This window comes from Choristoneura fumiferana, chromosome 13 (genome assembly GCF_025370935.1).
Source record: "Choristoneura fumiferana chromosome 13, NRCan_CFum_1, whole genome shotgun sequence".
NCBI lineage: Eukaryota > Metazoa > Arthropoda > Insecta > Lepidoptera > Tortricidae > Choristoneura > Choristoneura fumiferana.
In genome coordinates this window covers 17661927-17685992 of record NC_133484.1, presented here as the reverse complement: position 1 = coordinate 17685992, position 24066 = coordinate 17661927, and the positions used below count along the sequence as shown (strand labels likewise).

General features: G+C 38.0%; 3 protein-coding genes across 6 annotated transcripts in view; 2 read left to right on the top strand and 1 right to left on the bottom strand.

Moving 5' to 3' along the window:
• The window catches only part of AP-1sigma (AP-1 complex subunit sigma-2), a 22778-nt gene extending 15753 nt beyond the window's left edge, over positions 1-7025 (top strand). For all 3 annotated transcript variants that reach the window (XM_074096586.1, XM_074096588.1, XM_074096590.1), the window contains exon 5: positions 4721-7025. In XM_074096586.1, coding sequence (XP_073952687.1) covers positions 4721-4765 — 45 coding nt within the window. In that variant the 3' untranslated portion in view covers positions 4766-7025. The remainder of the gene's footprint in view (positions 1-4720) is intronic.
• On the bottom strand, positions 7012-21915 carry Lsd-2 (Lipid storage droplet-2). Of its 2 annotated transcripts, none has more exons than XM_074096582.1 (6): positions 21841-21915; positions 18138-18264; positions 17281-17513; positions 11502-11694; positions 8962-9090; positions 7012-7468 (listed from the first exon to the last, which is right to left on the bottom strand). In XM_074096582.1, exons 2-6 carry the CDS (start codon positions 18262-18264, stop codon positions 7239-7241), a joined length of 912 nt encoding a protein of 303 aa, XP_073952683.1. In that variant the 5' UTR covers positions 21841-21915; the 3' UTR covers positions 7012-7238. The 2 variants fall into 2 exon arrangements, with proteins under 2 accessions (XP_073952683.1, XP_073952682.1); XM_074096581.1 differs by lacking the exon at positions 21841-21915 and adding an exon at positions 19032-19205.
• On the top strand, positions 19352-24066 carry LOC141434217 (uncharacterized). The gene is made up of 2 exons (XM_074096584.1): positions 19352-20157; positions 23202-24066. Exons 1-2 carry the CDS (start codon positions 19834-19836, stop codon positions 23712-23714), a joined length of 837 nt encoding a protein of 278 aa, XP_073952685.1. The 5' UTR covers positions 19352-19833; the 3' UTR covers positions 23715-24066.

The window sequence follows — 24066 nt, the reverse complement described above, 5'->3', positions numbered from 1 at the left end:
TAGATGTTAGAACATTTTAGATCAACAGTGCCCGGGTCTGACCATGGTGGCCGACGTTGGTCTAATAAGCAGACCAGGCATAAACAGACAGAGGTACTTCGGTTGATTTCTAATCTTGGTTGAGCCCCATCACAATGGTTGGCCCAATTGTCAAAACGATACTTATCTGGAATAGTTGTCTAAGTTCCAGCTATAGCGAACTACCCCGAGGGTTTCTCTATCGAAGCTGCTGGTTGAACCTGCTGAATCCAGTGGTGAGAATAATGAAAAAAAAAATCGTTTATACATATATACTTAGTGATTTTTAACCGGTGATCAGGAATATCAAAAAGCGATAAAGACGGTCATACTGAATAACTTTTCCCATAAGAGCAATACGAAAATCGGGGGAAAAAAAACCCTGGTTTCATCCATTGAGGCTGGTGAGGTGCTGAGGTTTCCTATGAAATAGCTGTTTTTTTTTACCCCGATTTTCGTATTCGTCCCATGGGAAAAGTTGTTCAGTATGACCGTCCTTATCGCTTTTTGATATTCCTGATCAAGTGATCACCGATTAAAAATCACCTGGTATTTTTGTGATTATATTTTTTTTTACTTCATAACTGCAGATTTTTTGGAGTTTCTTGTGACTTAACTCACTTAAAATAATGCAATTATAATCAAAAGGTTTGTTATGTTCCTATTTGACAAAATCATGCATTTTAGAAGTTGAGAAGCATACATTTGCAATCAATATGATATGATGATAAAATTAAAAGAATAAAGTTCAATCCAATGTGACTGTCCAGATCAAAACGAAAATCATGGAATAGTATTGGCCATCATTTGTTGGTCTACGATCAGTTTACAAAAAAAACGCTATCGCTAAAGGCGATTTTAATAGATGCAGTTAACTGATTGACATGACAATAAAATTATTCAATAGATATGATTCCATTTGGTTTGGACTGCAATACTATAACATTTTACCGATTACTGGTACTTGGCATTAATATTGCCCTCGGTATAGTTTTAATGTTGTCTAATTTTATATTTGAAATCGCAGACATCGAATTGAATCCAAAAAATATATTTTATTAAAGTATGTACACTTGTACAGTCTTGGAACGAAAAGGTTCATCAGTTTTCAATTATTTTAATTTAATACTTTGAGAAGCACATGTTATCTATCTAAACTATATAACGCAACAGACTGTTGCATAGAAAATTATGCTTAACCGCTTGAAAACAGGATTAAAATGTAGAACCAATGATTCTTAACACGAATAGTTGAGCTAAAACCTCTGAATTAATTTGACCTGCCAGTATAGTCTGACAAACGAAGTGATAAAACTTAGTCGCTTGCGATACATGGTCAAAACTTCAAAAGTACCCGTAAATGCAAACAGCTTCTGTCCACTTTGAGTTGACGAACCTTTTCATTCAGTGACTATTATTTTCACCCTATGAGACGCTGTCATACTAACATAGAACATAATCACAAGTAGGTATGTAATCTAATCACAATCACTATGAGAAGTTATTTAATAATTAAATATTAATTCATTAAATATCAATTATTGATTAAAATTCGAGTCGGCGATCGTGTTACCGGAATAGAAATAAAATTGTATCTTGTCCAGAAGCATATGACGCCTTGCTTTAGTGGTGGCGCAACTCTGATACGCAACGATGGGAATGTTAGTCTAACATCCAGATGCATGGTAAACGGTTGTGTTGCTCTGAAGATGAGCTCTGATCGAGTTCGAAACGCGTCAATGTAGTGTGGTGGTGGTGATATTATGTGTTTGTCTGATTTGTGCGTGCTCTTACAGTTTAGAGGTGGAGGCACTGCATGAACACACATTTCTTGCATAAACGTAGCTATCAGCATAAAGTAGCGGGTGAGCAAAGTAATTGTTTTAGTTCACTAGGGCCACCCTCGGTTTTCGTTGAAAAATTTAGTTTTTTATATTTACCACAATGACAGGGCATCATTCTGCTCCTGGCTAGGATATATTATTAAGTAAACATTCGTTAATTAAATACTAATACTAACAATCATTTGTTGATACCTATATTATAAATATAAATTAAGTAATTGGGCGCTGCCTTCCATCCATGGTGTAGTAGGTAATCATTCCATCCTATTGAAATAAATTGTGTAACATGTGTACTAGGGTTTTATTATTGGCATTGAAACGGTATGTTTATTTAAAGCCTGCCCAACGTTTGGTGTCACAAAAACAGTGGCAAAATAAAACTAAAAAAACTAGCCAGTAACACGATTTTATTTCCGCTGTCAATTTCACTGTGAAATTTGATGCCATGTGATGAATTGGAAGACTATTTTGATACTAATCGCTGGACAAGCTATTATTATAGGTAGTAACCACGAGAGTTGAAGTAATTACACACACAGCTACAAGAACTGATAGCATAACCTTACCAACAGAAAGTTGGAAAACCCCCGACTTTGTCACTTCAAAGTTAAGCTACTAATGAAACATATCAAAGAACCATCGCTAGAAAACCTGATTTCAAATCGGTCCACCCGTTTAAGAGCTACGGTGCCACAGACAGACACACAAACATAGCGGTCAAACTTATAATAACACCCCTCTTTTTGCGTCGGGGTTAATAAAAGGAGAATAAATTAAATGAACGTGTGAATGTCAAAATATCGCTGTCATTACATGACATGTTCTTGTGTGCGTGACCTCAACTCTGGTGGCACTACCTTTTTTTTATAATATGTGAAGATGAAATTGATTAGGAATAGATGCTTAACTCAGTGCGTCAGTCAGTAGTCAGTTTGTTTGAAAATTATATTCTCCATATAAAAGTAAAGTTCCATATGCTATTGAGTTGAGGTGAGATTATTTTAGAATGCAAGTTAATCATTCTCTGCCTGGAACGCATAAGTAGCCATGAGGAATAGATTTCAAACACTTTAATTTAATATCTATGCGTGAAGAAAGACTTGCGCAGTACAGTCACAAACGAAAGTATTGTATATTAAGCATCCTCATTTTTTCATCTTCTCCACTAATGCACAAACATGGTCTTCGCATAATTTCACAAGTGTGACATGTAGATGGAGAGCGGCAGAAGTTGGTAAGTCTTGTCGATTCTTTTACAAGTCACGTGACTTGCGTAGTAGGTACTGACGAATCCTATTCACAAAATGAAGATCTTGGGTAGGTACTTTAAATTTAAATTGTTTGTTAAATGTTAAAATTGGAAAGCAAGCTGAACAATAAGACTTAACTTTTGAACCACCATTCCCAAACAAAGGGTCAGTTCGCTCTCGGCACTCAAAAAATTTCTGCCAAGTTTCTTGCGGCGCATTCTTCTTGGTGTCTTTCCGAAAGCGCTGGTAGTTTAAAAAATGACGTGTAAAAGTGCCCATTGCGGCCTATTTGCTGAATAAATTATTTGGATTTAATGGAACCTACTAATCCTGATACTCTATGTAGACACAGTTTGTGTAAGCAACGTTCAGCTCTTTCCCATTATGTACCTATAAAGCCGCCAGTATACAGAAGCAGCATAAGTGGAGCGGAAGCGACTTATGTCTCGTTCGAATTTATGTGAGTCCAGACACGCACATCTGGGTAGGAAGGTAGTAAATGCAACTTTGTTCCGCTACTGCTTCCTGTTTGCTCACGGCTTTGAACTTGTCTACAGCGTGTTTTTTTTATACAACCACAAACTTTCAGGGTAGTTAATAAGGGTCCTAATAAACACATTTAAAGATACTACGTTTCTTTGTATAAAATAAATTAGCAAGCAATGTATCACTGCATGAACATGATCAAGACTTTCTTTTTAAGCCGGCCACACACGCTAGGTTATAACCGATGGTTATGTTAATTTGTGCAGACGTAACCATCGGTTATAAACTAGCGTGTGTGGCCGGCTTTATATGAAACGACGTGACAGCTGTCGCAGATTCGCCTTTCTCGTGTCAAACTATTGTATACAAAAAAGTGCTGCTAAAAAAAAGTTCATTACGATGATAAGGGATAAGTTCCGTTTTTAGGGTTCCGTAATCAACTAGGAGCCCTCATAGTTTCGCCATGTCTATCTGTCCGTCTGAAAGCTGTAATTTGGCATGAATATACATATCAGTCACACCAACAGTGTAAAATAAAAAAATATTTAGACGTAAAGTGGGGTTGATTTTTTTTTCTGGACACCCTATAGTAAGGGGTATATAGGTCTTTTAAAACCATTGGGGGGGTTGCTAAGACGATTTTTCTATTCAGTGATCTGCTTGCGAAATATTCAACTTTAAAGTGCAAATTTTCATTAAAATCGAGCGTCCCCGCCCCCCTTCTAAAATCTAAACGGTGGAATAATTTGAAAAAATCAGAATGATAGTAAATATATCAAATTTACAAGGAAAATTATAGCGGCTAAGATTGCTTGAGAATTATTAGTAGTTTAAGAGTAAACAGCAGCCTAAGGTACAAAACATACCTAAACTTGGAAGATTACGTACACAATACGAAATCCTTAGAAAAATATTACTTGATTTTTTCTAAATGGCTACGGAAGGAACCCTATCCTGGGCGTGTCCGACACGCTCTTGGCCGGTTTTTTTGTACATATATCTCAACGCTTGTAAATTATACGCTGTACTTATGTTCTATTTTCCATTCGTTACGCCGAAAAGCGATGGCTCGGTCTAACACGGCCACGAGCGACCATGGCTCAGTGATGACCCTTGTTGCAGGAGGAGACACCTCAGGGCTTCTTCGAGGACCACGGGCTCGGCTAAGCGAGAACCAGCAGTGCGCCCCGGTACCGCGTAGTAGATCGTTATTTTCTTATTTTTTAAGCTTTTTTTTTTTGGCCAGTTATTTATGATCAAAAATTTAATTAAATGTCAATAAGGTGTCAAATAAGGTTTTTTTTTTATTATTTTTGGTCCTGAATAACGTTGCACGCTGTCGCATTACCGCAACTAGTTTTAATTTAAACGGATTTTACATTGTTTTTAATAAGTCTCAGGCTAGGACAAGTCAGGCTACAAACAAGTGTTTTCTTTTTTGTGTACTTTTTCTTGTTTGTTTGGTATAATGATAATGGGGTACGTGGATAAAGTATTGTGATTCTCTGGTCTGGATGTTTACATAAGTAATTTATTTTTAAAAATGGTTTACGAAAGTCAAAAATAGTAGATTGTACAACAAGAGCATAAAACGAGCCATTTTTCCGATCATATAGCCGCGTATGGATAGACGCGTCGAGGGGAAAATGGGTTTAATGCTCGAGTTTTACACTATGCTTTTCACTTCGATTGAGAGGAAATTAAATAGCAACAGTGAAAACAATTGTTCACTTACTAGGTACCTTTTATTTTTCATGCATTGCTATATAATTATAAGTTTTTAGTTACATTGATTTATTTTGATTGATTTGATTGATTTTAATTTTAAAATAAAATAAAAATTATTAAAAAACATAGAATTTATTTGTTTGTTGCTGTTGACACCTGATTACCTTGGTCTTAGACGAATATTTTACTTTATGCACTAGAGCATAAAAAGTCATTTTATGCCGCCTAGATCCAGCATAAACACGAACTTTACGAGCATGAGAAGTGAAAAAGATTTTTTTTTCATCTGCCCCAGTGTAGGTAGTCCTTGCTATGCCTGATATTTTTAATAAAAATAACGAGAGCTTAAATTGCATTTACGGCACTTAGTTTATTAGTTTTAGTGATAATGATAATTTAGCTGCATTGTACTTAATTTGAATTAAGATAGACATTATGAAATGGCTATAAAACTGAGTTTAATATTATTAATGAGCTTTATTGATTATTATTTTTCCACAATACCTATATATTTTGAATTTATTTTAAATGGAGATAAATTATCAGCTACAAAGAATAATAGCAGTCTAATATTCTATTACTATTTTTAGAAGGAAACTCATATAGCTATTTATGCCTGTGAAACGTATTTTAGCTATTATTATTGTTATTCTATTTAAAGTACGTTTTATGCCTTTAACCTTATCAACGCTATAAGTGATGTTAGCGCAATATTATACGTTTTAAAGTAACATTTCGATTTGGCGTTGGTAATGGTTAAAAATCAAGCCGCTGTTAGCATAGTAAATAAAGATTTAGGGCCTGTTTCACCATCCATTGATTAGTGTTAACTGACGGTTAAATGTGATCCCGTCTCTATTTGTTTTGTTCGAATAGACGGAGACGGCATCACATTAAACCGTCAGTTAACAGTAATCAATGGATGGTGAAACAGCCCTTTAGATCTTACGAGTATTATTAGGTACAATACAGAGCTGCTATGTATTTAATTTGCATATAAATAACTGAGACGTAATGTACTGTAACTCGCACTATATTTTTTGCAAAGTCCAATTGAGGCTGTAAGCAAGAATCACGATGTCTGCGCAACTTGTTATACTTTCTTTCATCTTTAATGGTGCCCCCACTCAGGCTGTTGTAAGTGTTATATAACGTTATAAAACATTTGAAAATACGACGAAGCGGTTCGAGAGAAGGTAGGTAGGCCCCGCCTTTTTTCTTTTGTTGCCAAGGCAAAAAAAAAGGCGGGGCACTGCCTACCTTTTCTCGAATCGTTTCGTCGTATTTTCGAATGCTTTAAATAAGTTTATATAGCACAACAGCCTGTGCGGGAGCACCATAACGTCAAGGAGACAGTGGATCTAGTCGCGCAGGCAGACGCTCTACTGCGCTAGCATAAATTTGTGCCAAAACAAATGTTACGATATTTTCATATTCCTTATTTCTGTATTTTCAAGAACCTGATCTTTTGATCGTTTTGAAATTAAAATGTTGGAATTGCAATAAAAATTTACTTCTTGTCTCAAAGGCATAGAAAGGTTTGGCAATCAGTCTTATACATTCCATATCAAGTGTCGGTCATATCTCGACCCACGTTGTTTTACCTCTAGGCCTAAGCCGACCGTGTATTCTAAAATGCAAAAATCTGTAGGTATTCTTAAGTATTATACAATAAAATACATAACTTTATAAAATACAATGTTTTTTTATTATTGTAAATACATTTCCAAATAGTTGAGAAGCTACAAATATCATTATCAAAAACGCATTATAGGCGGTGTATAATTATTGCAATTTAAATAATTATAAAATAGTGCTTCACTTAAATGCTATTCGCCAGAACAATGTCGGTACATCCCGTATACCGACGTTGTAGCATACTTAAAAATATGTAAAGTTATAGAAAGTTGTATCAGTTCGAATGGTTCTCCGACTTGGCTTCGGGGGTGGATTTGACTTTGTTGGCGGTGGTGGGGGCGGTGTCGTGAGTTTCCGGCGGCGCTTCGGGCGCGCTCGGCTCGGCCGGGTGTTCGGCGCTCGGAGCCCGCGCGGCCTCCTTCTGGTGCTGCTGGTTTGTGACCGTCGCCAAGTGCAACGCCGCGAGCAGGGCTTTCAGGTAACGGCTTACGTCAAAGTCAATGCCTGTAACAAAAAAAAAATATGAAGATTAACAAGTTGTTGAATGAGGGCTATCGCGTATGAATTCGCTACTAGAGGCGCTAGTGTAGCGTGAGGTCTCCGAAATGTCAAATCACATAGTTTTTGGGTTAGCTACGCGGGTTTTTTTATAATTAGAATAATTTTGTGAATATTTTGCAATATCTGAAATTAATTATGGCAAATATGCGTTCCGGGGCAATGAATGTCTGTGTTTTGAGACGGTTTTGTCTTTCGGAAACCTTTGTCCTCCCTTTTTTCCGAACAAAACGGGGACTATGCAACACTGTGGCATGCGCGATATTTTTATGGTACGGTTTTAAGGTGTATTAAATATGATTTTAATGTAAACTTTGTTTTCACGCCCATAATAACAGACTTTGAAAGCCATACTTAAAAACCTCACGCAACAGTGCGCCATCTAGTGAGACAAAAAACGATAGCCCTCATTGTAAAAGGTGAATATTTACGGTCTATGAACAAAGTTTTATTAAGGCAGAAAACAATGGTTTGGAATTCTGCTGCTTCATAGTAAGTACGCAAAGAACATAAGAAACGCTCGAAGCGGCGCGGCCCGCCCCGCTGCCCGCTCGCATCCAGTTCGCGACTCAGAAGCAGTAGTAGTTATATTAGACTACTATCGCTTCGCACTCGCAAATCATTAGCATTTGTATTAGAATTTCCAAAAATTACATCGTGATTTTAACGTAGCAAAAAAAATTATGTCTCTAATCCTATTAGTTGAAATTTCGAATTTTACCCCGAACCCGTAAGAATCTTACTACCTAACTAATATCAAGGACGATATGCTAATATTATAAACGAAAAAGTTTGTATGGAAAGGATGGATGTTTGTTACTCTTTCACGCAAAAACTGAATTTGCATGAAATATGGCGTAAAGGTAATATATATCCTGGATTAACATATACGCTACTTTTAATCCCGAAATAATGTATGGCGTGCATTGAGACAATACGGTATTTGACTATTTTTTATATGTATTATAAATTAAAACTTCACAATGCCTGTTATCGAATAGAGAAACAAATTTTAAGCTACCTTTACAAATAACAAAGTTTAGGTTTGAAATTTAAGATTAGACAGAGAAAGACATAATGGCACGTGACGTCACACGCTAGTAGCACCATTCTTGCTGCATAGAGAAAAGCGTTTGAGAAAGAAACAGGTATATAGATTTTCAACTGATTTATGTTTTCTCTTCGCTAAACACTTTCTGTATACCTATATTTTCATAATAATTGTAAGACATGGCAAATTCAGGAGTAGTCAAATACCGTATTCCAGGGTAGGCAGCTGTTAGTTTGTGCCACAACACCGCGGCCACCGCCCACAGCAGGGTAGACAGCACAAAGCGCTGCTTCCCTGGGGGGCTACTACCAAAATCGAAAATCAAAGTTCGTATCGTATAATTTTGCACTTCGCCGAATGCCAGTGCCAGTAGGATGATGTGATTTACCTGACTGCCTCAGCTCGTTGACTTTATAGGCGAGGTTGGCCCAGACGCGCCGCGCCGCCACCGCGCTCAGCCGGCCGACCGTCTGCACGGTGTGCATTGCTGGGTCGGCGCTGGCCGGCACTATCTCACCTGCGACAATACCGTTCAACAATTAACAGTGTCTCTTTCTGTCACGGTGTAAAATGAGGGTGGAAAGAGATTGGGAATGCGATCGCAAACGTCAGATCGTTAGACAATACGTCCGCAGAGGCCGTATTGCCTAAAGCGCGGACGCTTGCTATCGCATTCATTATTTCTTATGATGGTGAAAGCGATGGCAAGAGCCCGCGTGTTTCTTTTTCCCTTTATTGGGAAAAAAAGACTGATATAATAAGGCCTCTGGTTATTTGGACGTAATAGCTTTCCAGGGGAACTCTGCCTCCTGGGTGAAGTTTAAAGGCAATTTTTAACCACAGACGCAATAACCTAATCAACAAAAAGTTGAAAAACCCCCGACATTTTCACTTCAAAGTTCAATATCTCAAAAACGGTTAAACCGATTTTGTCGAAACATGTCTAAAAACCATCGCTAGAAAACCTGCTTTCAAAAAAAAACGCATTCAAATCGGTTCACCCGTTTAAGAGCTACGAGACAAAAACACACACACAGACACATAGCGGTCAAACTTATAACACCCCTCTTTTTGCGTCGGGAGTTAAAAAAGGGATGTTATAAGTTTGACGCCAACGTCTGTCTGTCTGTCTGTGGCATCGTAGCTCTTAAACGGATGTACTGATTTCGATGCGTTTATTTTACGTAAAAACGAGTTTCCTTGCGATGGTTCTTAGCTAAAGATATCAAAGCGCCGATTTCTATCTTTAGCTTTGAAATGACAATTTAATTTATTCAACTTTTATTGGTTAGTTAGGTTATGGTTGAGATTAGCCATTGAGTTTAAGCCGGTGTAAGTGCACTGCACTGCTAGAGCCCTCCATTGTCTGTCAGTAGTGTCCGTAAGGGATTTTTCTAACTACCCTTCTCCAAATAAAAACACTATGCGGTGGACCATTATTAGGTGAAATGATTACTTTTTCAATACAATATTACTTATTATTGCCAGCAACTGTGCCAGTAAACGCTGAAAACAACTCTTATCAGATAATAATGTCGGCGGCGCTTGCTGATAACGACGAATATTCTCGTAAAATGAAGCTCAAATAATTAAAAGACATAAATAATTTCGAGAGTTCATGGTCCTATGATACAGAAAGAAATTTGTTTACATGCGCCCGAATTGATAAACTACGCAAGCAATCGGAGCAAAGGGTGGTTGTCCTAAGCGACTTGAGTTACGAGTACCTCAATAGTTAATATTAAGCATGGTTTCCACCGCGAATGGAGCGGGCTCATTAATGAATTAGTTCAACATACATCAACAAACTTCATAGAGGTTCGGTGTAAGTTCAGTCACCAGCATTAATATCTGCCACAGCGGAGCGTGCAAAAATATCTGACACGTCCTTCCGGCCCTAGAAATAGAGTCGTATATTTCGTCGTATATAGTCAGATATTTATGCAGCCGATCGTTGTACGTAGGTCTGTACCCACTATACTACACTGTATCATGCCATGATTGTAATAGGAACGTGTCAGACACGGAATGTCAAGCGCCTACATGACACGAGACGGCGACGGTTGGTTAGGAAACGTGCTAGAGCGTAGTCTAATACTTTTCATCACACTTGCTCGTAAACAGTGTCGAAACATGCAGGCTACCTTGGTTGCAACCCCCCAAATAAAACCCTCGACCTTAATGTGCTTGTCATGAAACCCGTGGTCGGTAAATGAGTCATTGCCCGTACTAATTTTCTTGTCATGAAGCCCAAGGTCGGTAAATGAGTCAGTGCCCGTACTGATGTTATGCGCCATGCGCGCGCTGCTGCAGGACCACATGCACACGCGGCTCAGGCACATGCTGAGGGAGGGGGAGGACGACGCTGCCAAGAGCGCAGCCTAAGGTATCGCCAATATTTGGAACAATTATATTTTTTCTTTTAGAAATATAAAATTTTACTCGCAAATGTGATGAAAAACATTGTATGTCGCACGGGTGGTACTAGAATTACGAACATCGACTCATTAAAGCCCTCAGTCTTCGACTTCGGGCTTCTAATAGACTCTCGTTCGTAATTCCTTATTTACCGCCCTTAAGACACAATGTACTATTTCGATACAAAGAATATATTTTTGCCTGACACGTTGCTATTACGGCCATAGTATGGATACGGTGTAATGTATAGAAGAGATCTTTAACTGAGTCTGGAGGAGTCCGCTCCGCTCGCGGTGTGAATTGGGCTTAACACTGTCAAGAGAAGAATCCGAGCAAGGGGGCTACTACGAAATTCGAAAATCGACGTTTGTACCGTGCCGTCCCTCTCACTCTCGTATAAATAATATAAGCGTCAGCGGGAGGGCAAGATACGAAGTCCGAATCTTGCGCTTCGTAGTATAAAGCCTGACTCCATCGAGCTTGAGTTGTTTATGAACGCTAGCAACATACCGGTAGGTTGGTCCTGCGGCCCTACTGGGGGGAGGTAGTGATCCAGCAGCTGCATGGCGTAGGTGGCGCCACTGTCGACGCCGATGAGCGCTTTCTGGCCGTACGCGGTGTTGAGCAGGCTGTTCGCTTTGGTCCACGACAGCTCCTTGAGGGACTTCACGCGCTGCTCCGCGGCCACGCGAGCTCCGATCACCTGGAGGGAATAGGCTGACTTTAGCAAAGTTGACTTCAGTAAAGTTCTGCCAAGTTAACTTTAACACAGTTAATAATGTTCTGCAAAGTGAAGAAGTTCTGCTAAGTTAACTTCAACAAAGTTAAGAGAGTTCTGCAAAGTTAAAGTCCTGAAAATCGAAGTTCGTATCGTATCATCCCTCTAACTCTCATATTAAATAATATTAACGTCTGCAGGACGGTACGATACGAACTTCGATTTTCGAATTTCGTAGTAGCCTCTCTACTATCTGAGTCGGATGCCGCAAACGAACATATGTATGTGCGTGCAAATGATTGCTAAAAAACTAGTGTATTTTTTCACTACATTCTTATGCCGAGATATGCCCGACACGTTTCGAACCAATCCGTGGTTCCTTTTCAAGGCGAGCTCAAACGGAAAGCCGAGCGTGAACTGAACCACGAACCATAGACATTAGAAACATGTCGGGCATATCTCGGCTGCTAATACTGGAATGACTTGTGCATGTATTTTAATAATTATGTCCGTGTTCACATATTTTCGATTGTTAGTAAATAAAACTGGTTCCAAATTGTACCGTCATGCCTAAGAGTACTATTTGTTTACACATCACTGCTGCCGTGCTGCTACAGAGCCATGACATCATTTAGAAAGTCATTGTGTTCCAATGACGTCTGGCGATAAAAATGATACGCAAGTACTTACTTAAAACTTGTTTATTCAGCTGTTGTCAACTGTTTTTGCAAGCTTTTGTTATTAGGTATTAATAAAGTGTTGTTAACGCTGACGCGAAACAGTGTGACCAGTATTGCCGACTTAGTGACTTTCATGATATATAGGTAGTGTCACGAGAGTTGAAGTGAATGATTACACACACAACTACAACTTGTCGTGTAATGACAGCAGGATTTTGACATTTCATTCATTATCCTTTTGTGCAATCAGTTCTTTTTGTAGCTGTGTGTGTAATCATTCACTTCTACTCTCGTGGCACTATCTGTATATGTTGGCGACTTTTTCAAGCGTTTAATTTAACTACTTTTGTGGCCTAATGGTCTGACGCCTCTAAAGCAGCGTCGCGGGTTCGAACCCGGGCTCCTTTCCATACTATAAGTTTCCTTTTTTGTACTGCCAAAGGAACTGCGAATAATCCAAGTCGTTTAACAGTGTGTGAAGTTCTCAATCCCCATCGGGCCTGCATGGGAACTACGGCCTGTACAATACAATACAAAGACTCTTTATTGTACACCAGACATAGTAAGCGATACAGAAAACAGATACACAGAGAAATTACAAGGTGAGCAATAGGCGGCCTTATCGCTTAAGAGCGATCTCTTCCAGGCAACCTTTACCCTGCAGCCTGGGCCTGTACCCTGCAGTGTAACGTTTATAGACTAATATGATGTTAGTTTTCCACGCATTTAGCCATGTTTGGAGTAATTTCCCCGAAACAGGTGAGACTTAAAAAAAAATGCGATTTATGAAAAGTTTAAACAGCAACACTGGGATGCGCGTTTCAGGGAAGGTAGGTAAATACCTACGTATTTATTCTAACTTATTATTCAAATATATGCTCGCTGACCTCTGGCGTATGGTAATGGCAAACGTGTATATAAATATTTACAAAATATATTCAAGTTTAATTCTACTAATATTATAAATACGGTTTTTGAATGCGTTTGTTATTCTTTCACACTAAAACGGCTTGACAGATATTAGTGAAATTTTGTACGCAGAAAGCCGGATTTCAAGAATAGATTAACACACAGGCTACTTTTTATCCTGGTATTGCATGGCTGTTCGGATACGGCGCAAATATAGCCCATTTTGGGAATGTTCTTTGACGACCGAATGGCCCAGTGGTTACAGAACCTTACGAAGTTTGAAGTACCGGGTTCAAGTTCCATCCCCGGTCGGGGTAGAAATTTGTATGAAAAATATGTTTTTTTTTTTCGAATTGTGGTTGTTTAGTATGTATTTAAGTGTATGTGTAATATTTAAGTACTTATGTTTACCCTTTGAACATAGAACTATCGTACTCACTCATATTTAATGAAATGAACCCGGATAACTCGCGTCTTAAATCGAATTTAGCTCGACATGTTTCGGGCTAATTCGTAGCCTTTCGACGGCTACTGCTGGCGTGAGTTATATATTTCATTAAATAAATAGCTATGCTTACTTTGGGTCTAGAAGTGTCCCGTGGTATATAATTCCCACGGTAATTTAATGAAATCTCGGAATTTCAATCAACTGTCGATTTTAATGGTTTACGCGTCCAAAGCCTTGGGCAAGGAAAAGCTAGTTTGACTATAATTCTGTAGCAGTAAATGGAATTTTACAACTTTTGGTATTTTCAAAGATGCGATGTTAAGAATCGCCTCCCTAGTAGGTAATGATCTGATGATGCAATGTTATTACAAAGTCCAAAGTGTAGGTACATACTTGCTGTTACAACACGGGATTTCTTAACTATTAATCATCTCGCGAGGTTCAACGTCCAATAGAATGTAGGTAAAAAAAAAACCTCATGTATTTGGGACATGATCGTTGGACATGGAATTTTACTTATTTATATTTAAACATCATCATTATCAGCCGGACGACGTCCACTGTTGAACAAAGACCTCCCTTTTGTGACATCACAATTAACGAAAACCCGCCCCATCCACCGGTTGCCCACAACTATCGCGATGTCGTCATCCCATCCAGTGGGAGACCTGCAAAGGCCTGCCTTCCGGTTCGTGGAAGCTACTTGAGGACTTATCTCCCCCAACGATTATATGTTCTTCGAGCGATATAGCCCGCCCATTGCCGCCACAACTTGTGATTGTGATTTTAGTTTTTCAGTGAATTTCCGTATTCAATCGCACAAAGAAACTACAATATTTAAACAAGCATGCGTAATTCAAAACTTTCCATAAATGTAGTACAGACAAGCGACGTCATGGTTTTCTGTGTACTTACGCCAAACCGGTAAATCATCTAATCAGCTTATAATGTTAAGATTCAAAAATTATCAGTAAAATCCGTTTTGGCGGCTACTTTTTCAGGGGTCAGAAGGGTGGCAAACAAAACCATATTAATGTCACAGTCTGTCCGTCACAGAGCTGTACATGTAACTGAATATATAGATTGAGACATAATGCATTTCTACTGCTGCTACAACAAATAATAAATTGAAATTACAATTACGAGTTATCAAAACCTTAAATCAAACTCACCCTGCGTACATTTTGCTTAGAAGCAGGGTCTGCTAACACCGGATTTTCGTAGATACGGCCGTTTATAGTGTATTTTGATACACATGACATCCATTTTGCACGGAGTGAACCGTCGGTGCGAGATTCCGCCTCGCACTTGGCAATTTTTTTATTAATATACCACTAAGGCACTAAGGCCGTCTTGCAGGAAAAAATAAATCTAGATTTAATCGTTAAACCTGGCTTAAGCTTGACAGTTCCATACATTTTGACACCACTAAACTGAGCTTAACGCAAACTCGAGATTTATGTGTTTCCAGCAAGTAGCCATAAGTAACATAACAACCCTAGCATATGTGCATACGTTATACCTTGGATTACGGATATCGATAACTCCTATATTATATTATTGATAAAGCATTATCGTAAAGGCTGTTGCCGATCCGGTTTAGAGTTTAATAAAGCGTTATCATTTGTTTTGTTAATACTAATACAGTTGCTGCATAAATTAATTCAGTTTAGAGGTAAACTATTGGTTTGTTAGCATTACTTTCCTTTTCCTACTGAAGGTTCCTTTCCTGCAAGTGCTTTGCCGGCACTAGTTCCTGATAAACAAGATGGTATTGAAGATGCGAAAAAAACACTACTGGCAAGCTTTGGTTTTAACGAAAAAAGTCGAAAATAACACGAAATAATTGTCATTTATTATTATTTAACTAACGGTTAGTACCCTAGTACTTGTTACTAATATTCCATTATTGGTTCCTGTCTGTCATGTACATTATAATTAAGTGGGTAGAACTCTCTTGCTTTTTATAATAAAAAGTGATTGATGTAGGGTAGACACACACATTCCCATGTATGCATGCAAGCACAGCTCCCTAGCTGAATAAAGTGTAATTCAAGTACTATAAGTGTTTTACTGGACATATTACTTACTGTCCATGGTGCCCTCACCCAACAAAGTTTGTATAAAAATATATTTTTCGGTATAACATATCTGCGTTGTAAAATTGTATTGTTTAAGTCCCCATTAGAAACACCGGAGCTGTTTAAGCAGGTTAGACGTTAAAAAAACCAATTGTGTTCAAATATTTTTTTAAATCTACTTAGACAGAAAATCTAGACTTTGATGTTTACAATGGCGACTTTTGGCGGCTGAACAAGATTGCTAAACAAATTTGCAGATAAAACGCGGCCAGCAGCTTCAATAATGAATATTAAGTCTTATTAATTTAGTAGCAGTATACTTAAATAAATTTTGCTACTTTACGATCCCACTGAATGATAAAACTCATTTGATGACGAGATTGGGCTGAGTTTATCACGTTGGTCGGCGTCCTTACTCGGTATGGGTACTGGCAGAATACCAGCGCTGCGGCTTACCGCAGCACTATGCTGAGCCAGCGCCTGTTCTTCAGTGCATCACATGGCTTCTCATTTATGTGTCTGATCTGTTTAATTGTTATTTAATTTATGTTTTTATTTAATTGTTAGTTTTATTACTCTTTAGCTACTAAGCCATGTCTTTGTTTTGAAGAATAAAGATTATATCTATCTATCTATCTATCTATCTAGCAATAACAGGTTCTATTCTTAACTGTAACAGTTCGGAAGCCGGACGTTGCTTATTATCTGCGGCCATGGGACTAGACGATCAATGCCGCGCAACAGTCGAATGATATCGGTTGTATGAACGTCGACTCATGTGGTAAACATAAAGCGATCTATAATATAAATGTCCGGCTAGTAGGTACAGACAGCGTCACATCCAGCTTCAAGCCACAATATCCTCACAGAGGATATGAAAGTACGCTTTAGACCTGAACAACGCGCTTCGATTACGCGTGTACAGTCAACTACAATGATATCAATAAGGTCAAAGTTACAAAAATTCGTGTACACGACCTTAGTGCCTTAGTGTTAAGACAAAAAAGGTGGGTATACATATTTTTGTAACTTTGGCCGTATCAATCTTTTTGTAGTTTACAGCTAATTGGAAAGTCTTGATTCCTAAAACGCGCATTTCGAAAGCGCGCTTTTAAAGATGTTTTTACGTCAAAGGCAGTGGTTCCTAACCTTTTACGGTTATCCTTGAGAATTGTAAATAGTTGTCAGCTAGTATTTTTTTCTGGTTTATTTGTGTGTAATTGTGCCAATTTTGTTGTATATATGTGTCTTCTCTGTTAGTGAATAAATGTCTTCTTTCTTTCTTTCTTTCTTTTCTAGCATGTAAAAACAAAAGCACCATCGCTTTTGTACTCACTTTGTCTGATGGCATATTGTTTGTTACCCAACACACCACAGTTTCACCCCATTATAGGTAATTACGCCCAGGTTCGGAACTAATGGTCTAAAGTGTACAAGCTACTTCAACACCAACCTTATTAACATGTGGAGATATTTTCGACAGCACAGCCTTTTTGGTGGTTTCAACGATAACGTCAGGCTGCTCGTTGACCAAGGGCACACGGCGCTCCAGAGCGTCGATGCAGGAGGCCAGGCGAGCGTCCCCAGCCGCCAGGGGCGCGGACACGAACGGGGCTGCGGTGTGAGCTGCCAAGGTGACTCCGGCCTCGGCTGTGGACAGTGCCCACTCTAGCAGGCTGTGTGCATCTAGAGGAAGGGCAAATGGATAAATAAAATAGCAACATCATCATCATCATTATCATGGGACCATTTACAACCAATTGACCTAGCCCTAAACTAAACTAAACAAATATACTAAGAGGCTGTTTCACCACCCATTGATTAGTTTTATTTGATGGATAAATGTGATCCCGTCTCAGTCTATTAGAACAAAACAAAAGAGGAAATGAACAAGAGTAACTATAATGAATAGAAATTCCATTATGGAATGGACATTTGCTTTTACCAAGCAAAAAAAAATCAGCAACCATTAGTTTCAATAGATAAGATTGGTTTTTGGAGTCTTTTTGTATTTTTTATTTCTACTCCAAATGTTGTTACTTTTACGGTCATCCCGTAAAACTCATATCGAAAATACAAACTGAAACATAGATGCACAGAAAAACCAGAAAAATAGACCAGCGCTAGGAATTGAACCCAGGTCCTTGGCATTCCATGCCACGTGCTATACCGCTACACCACCACTGGACCACAATTATTCAATGGTGAACAAGTTTGTGATATCATACATCTCATGAAGGATGCTACCATCAGAAACTCTTCCAATCTCTTCTATGTCTGTAGCTTTATAAATTAGGAGCTGATTCTTACCCTTAACTCTAGTGTATAGGGCTCCAAACTGGCCAACTGCCGCCCCTACGGTGGGGATAGCCATTGCCTTCTGAACACTCTGCAACTGGGGCAACGCCATTGGTGCTGCACTCACTTCTGTTGCCATCTAACACAAAAAGAAACATTATTAACCCATCAGAAGAACTTTTTTGGGTCATTTTGTTTAAGTACCCTGTATTAAAACATGATTGAAACTAGTAACAAAAATTGACAAATCACAAAGTTAAATAACGCAACACTGTGGTGTGGGTTAAAAACATGTATTTACCTTCTTCATATTATCTCAGGTATACTTAAGTTAGCTGTTACTGCTTTCTTAAAAAAGTATATGCCATCATGGGAGCTCAATTCATTTAGTATAAATTAAGTAGGTAGTTTTTAATTTGCCTGCTACATAATTAGCTGAAACTTAACTAGTCCCAACCAAGATTTGCAGCCAAAAGCTTTCACTATGAAGGGAAAATAAATTGTTATAATAGAGTATTTCTTTCTAATGGTCATCCGCACTTATGTGCATATCTCAGAGGAAGTAAATAAGGTCTATGGTGCATATCTACATCTATAATAAGTGGACAAAATATAATTATATATATAATTATTTACATGTCCATCACTGAGCAGTCAAATAAGGCGACAAAAATAAAAATAACGTATTAGGTACATAAATAGGGTCAGCTTACTTCTGTGGAGGTAGGTTTTATTTTCTATGCCGTTAATTTAACTAGGTATATGTACTTTAACGTAATAGAGCGTATTAGATCACCATGCATGCGTAAACACGAATAGAAAGGATGCAGGGGTCACATTGAATTAGTTTCACAATCTAAATTGATAGGTACAAACATTCTTGCAAAATAAGTCCGAAATACGTACCTCAAAGTTTTAGATCCTCTTAAATTATAATACACTCAATTAGATCAAAAGAACAACGTAGCAAAGACAGGTTATTTCCACGGAAATATCACTGGAATTGACTGGAATAATTTATAAAAAAAATACTTGCAACACAACAGTTTACTCTTAGCACTTCACAGCGAATGAATGACGCGTTTTGCTGCAGCCGGCAGTATATAGCCCAAACGAAATCCCTATTGGACGATAGGCGCGATGGACTTTGTTCGCGACCGATGACTGTGTGCGATCAACCACGTAGTCGGTCAGAACAAAACACGTAATGGGATTGAAATTATACCAAACTATCGGTTTAGTTTAGGTAAGTTTGCAGACTGATTATGACTATCCCGATCCCGTTACTAGCAAGTGGCTAAAAATATCCGTTGCGAAGTTACACAACACAAACAAAAAAACTTCTGTGCAGTTGTTTTTGTTATAGACAGGTAGTTTGGTAGTTTGCTTGTCCAGTGCAATAAGTTTTTCTCAATCCAATTGGAATTTTACCAACAATCCCCAACATTTGACATCAATCAACAACAAATATTCAGAGAGTTTTATCACGCGCGACGACGACGAACGAATATTTATTATTGGATTGGTTGGCTGCCATGCCAGGCCAGGCGCCAGCTGCCAACATCGATCGCATAATTTGTGGAACGAGGCCAACATAAACAAACATTGGATACGCGCGTATGTGTGATTGGCTGCGATCTCAGTCGTTCTCTTTGCGGAAACCCGCTTGGACGTATTCGGTTAAATTATTTTCAAGATTAATTCAATTATGTCGTGGACAAACGATATTGTTTTAGAATTCTTGGACCTCTATAGAAGAGAACAACTTCTTTGGGATCCAAAACACCCACAACACAGAAATAGAAGCGAAGTTTCTGATGCGTGGCTGCGAATACAGACAAGTTTAAGTATAAATTGTTCGGTCACTGACCTCAAAAAGAAGAAAGAATCACTCATGACATCCTTCAGAATGCATTGGAACAAAAAGAAGAAGTCTCAGGACTCTTATCACACGACATGGTTCGCATATCCATTAATGGAAAGTTTTCTCGGCGGGAAATACGAATGCGATAGTACTCAGATTGAACATGAGGTAAGATATTATGTAATCAAATCAATAATCATCGTGTTGTTATACTTTGTGTAAAAACATACTTTTAAACACAATGTTTCGTTAAATTTTGGCACCACATTGGGCCAAAATTGGTGCCAAATATATGTCATTGGTTAATTTGGCCATGTTGGCCGTAAGCTGGCTCACCTCGCTCGGGCTGTGAGGCAAACATTTTGACAAATCTTTTTGGCAGGGAAATTGTTACGTGAATAAGGTTAACTGGAAGAGATCCCTTTATGAAATAAGTTGTCTTTGTACATCTGTTCTCAGTTTAATCTAAAGAAAGAAAGAAGACATTTATTCACATGGACACACAAACACAACAAAAAAAAAGCAATAAAAAAGCAATAAACAGCAAACACAAATAAAACAAAAAAGAACTACAAAAATAAAAATACACGATTTTGTGTTTCCCTGCAAAAGTGAAACGGCCGCTGACAGCATAATGCTGCCAAGAGCTTAGTCAATACAAATACACAATTTTACTCGCAAATGTGATGAAAAACATTGTATGTTGCGGCGGTACTAGAATTACGAACATCAACTCATTAAAGCCCTTACTTAGTCTTCGACTTCGGGCTTCTAATAGACTCTCGTTCGTAATTCCTTGTTTACCGCCCTTAAGACACAATGTACTATAGCTTGGTAATAGTTCTTTAATTTGATCCACTGATATTTCAAAAAAGATACCGTATAAGCCGTATAACATGGAAATGAAATAATTCAAGTCAATAATTGATTCCCTTTCTATGCAGCATAAAGTAATTGATGACTAAGTACCTACCTATCAAAGTGCAAAAATAATATTCCATTGTTACAGGTATTTACTTACTCAAGTAGACAATTGGTACCTACCTACTTTGTTTTCGTTATGCATTAAGCACATTATGCACGTTCTTTACTTAGGTATTTTATTTACTGTTATTTAACTGTTGTCTATATTTTCGTCTGCTGCGTCCCATATGGCAACTTTGCAGTTCACCGGGATGAAAAGTAGTGTTAACTAATTTGATATAGAGTCGGTTTCCATCAGTGAACATTTTTTGGAAATATAATTAATACCTACGTTGACTAGTTGCAGATCATTACTCCTATCTATATACCACAAATTTAATATCTTTACTATATTCGTAGGCTTAGGTAGGTATAGAATAGATTTTTCTATATGGGTACTACTTATAATGTATAATATGAACATACCGAACCAAAGATCAAAGGTTAACTGGAAGAGATCCCTTTATGCCCTTTATGGGATAAGTTCGCCTTTGTACATCTTATTATCTTGTTATCTGTTAATTTCATGTGTTTTATATACAATAAAGAGTTTTACAATACAATACAAGAAACAAGCAAGTTGTGTGATGGTTGGTATACAGTAACCGCCGTCCATGAATATTCACAATATTGTGGGTGTTTTGTCGGCTTTTGCAAAATTAATTGGGTAGTTTCTTGAAGGTCATTATGTCGTTTGCACTGAGCGATAAGCGAAAAAACTACACTCACGCTAGTGGTTATACCGGGTGTGAATCCTTACTCGTTACGCATTGTGCTGCGCGTAAAGTATTAAGCGCCACCTTCTTGTCACAAGGATGGTGGTAAATAAATGCCCAGCCATTCAACACAGCATAATAATAATTATAAGCATAAAGCTAAGAAACTTACGTGCAGACATAAAAAGTCATTACTGTCTCGCTGAAATGGAGGAATAAACAAGCTTCAAGGTTTCAAGTAGCTACGGGTCCGGCTGGTTCCTCGCTGTTATCGACTTTTTTAATTGTTGTAACCGTGTAAACAAGTACGTAACTGAACTTTGAAACCGACGTGGCACATAATCTGTTGCAACGGAGATGTCACGACAGCTACATAATTGTAGGATTGTTGGTTTGTAAATATACAAGCGAACAATTGTAAACGTAATAAAAAATATGTAACAATTTATTTAGCTTCTTCAATGTTGAAGCTAGTTTCACATTATATGCAATACGCAAGAATTACATTAATTATAATATAGTGATATATCTACGAGCATTACCTACGTATCTACATACATACCAACTGACATTACAATGGGCTTGCAAGCTAAACTAACCATTTTAGACGTCATAAATGAAAACAAAGACATTATTTTTGGTCAATTTAGTGATACATTAACGCGCACTGTGAAAATAGACAAATGGAAGGTGATAACGTAAAAATTTAATAATTTAGGAATAATGGAGAAAGATTGGAAATACCTAAGGGACACTATGCGGCAAAATTGGAAAAGGCGTACAATAATAATCATAACAATTTAGATTTACTCACTCTGAACCTCTGATTAAATGTAAAATACGTTATGGTCAAAGTTAAATTTATACGTTCTTTATATGTCCTAGGATATATATATATAATTAATTCTTCTTCACTATCACTGCCACCAGAACTAGACATTTCGTAAAACAAAGTATCCAAGTATTCTCGTTGAATCAATAATTTGTGTTGCAATTACAGCCTCTTGACACACGTTTAGTGAAATGTAAACTTGTAGCTACAATTCTACATATATGTTTACTTATTATTACAATACTATAACACAAATCTTAAACCTACAATTGTCAACTAAATATTTGTAAATTTTTCCGGAAAAATATTTGTAATATGTAAAGTTTTGTGATACAATAAATTGTAGAATTGTCGCTACAATTTACATATTTGTAAGAATTTTCCCCTACAAATATGCCACTTGTATTATTACAAACTTGTAACTATACAATTGTAGAATTGTAATTGTAAGTTTTGTGGGATAGGCCACAGGCGGTTTTGCACTTCTTTTATTAATTTGTGTGTGCCGGGACCCCAATGACCCAGGGTGTCAAAACCGACAGCAACGAAATTGTATGCTGAACCGAGACCCTGATAATATTTTCCTGCTCTCGGCCATTTTTTTTGTTGTACCCTGGAGGTGTGAAGGGGCTAGGGTATCGACGCAAGTTGCGTCCCAATCGTCATTCGTCCCGTCGTCATTTTCTTTTTTATTGTTCCAGTTCTTTGTGAATACCGCCTTTACAACTCCACCGGCAATCCCAGATCACAGCACGCCAAGGATTTCTGGAACATCGGAGCGCAGCACTACCATCGGCAGACCCAGACAATCCGTCTCCCAGGTCGACCCAGCCGATACCAAAACACAAAACTACGACTCCGACATGTTCTACACTAAAAAACAAATGGATGAAGCCGTCACGTATCTAAAGAAAGCTACCAGTGATAAACGGGACATGGATGAATACGACTTGTATGGCCAGTTACTAGCCAAAAAGTTGAGGAAGTTAGATGAACACCAGCGGGATGTAGCGATGCATGAAATAGATAACATAATGTTTCGAGCTAAAATGCAGAGCGGCCCCGCGCAATCAAGGAGTTACTCGTCATCGCCGTCTCCTGTCCCCAGGAAAATGAAGTCGCCCGTCTTCATAGTCACTCAGCAGAATCATACACAATATGAAGACGAGAATATACCATATCAAGATCACATGCAAGGGCAACCACCACCCTAAAATTCTTAAAAAAAAACATTTGGCAATGTTTAAAGGCTTTGAACAAGCTGGTTGATTACAATTGGAAGAGTAATCAGCGGCAGCGGGTCAATCGGTGATATAAAGAGAGAGAAAATGAAAAATCAAAGAATTATAAGATTGATCCTATGATTTCAGTACATAATATGTAACACTTTTTGCAAAATAATTTACCATATTGGGTTACAGAAAAAAAGTACTCAGGTCCCGCACATAAATAGGACAAAATGTCTAGATCGTTACAGTGTTTAATAATCTTGTACTTAGGTGTACCTGCGTCCCGGCGTGTAATTATGTTATGTAAACAATTATAATATAGCCTTTTTGTTCCAAA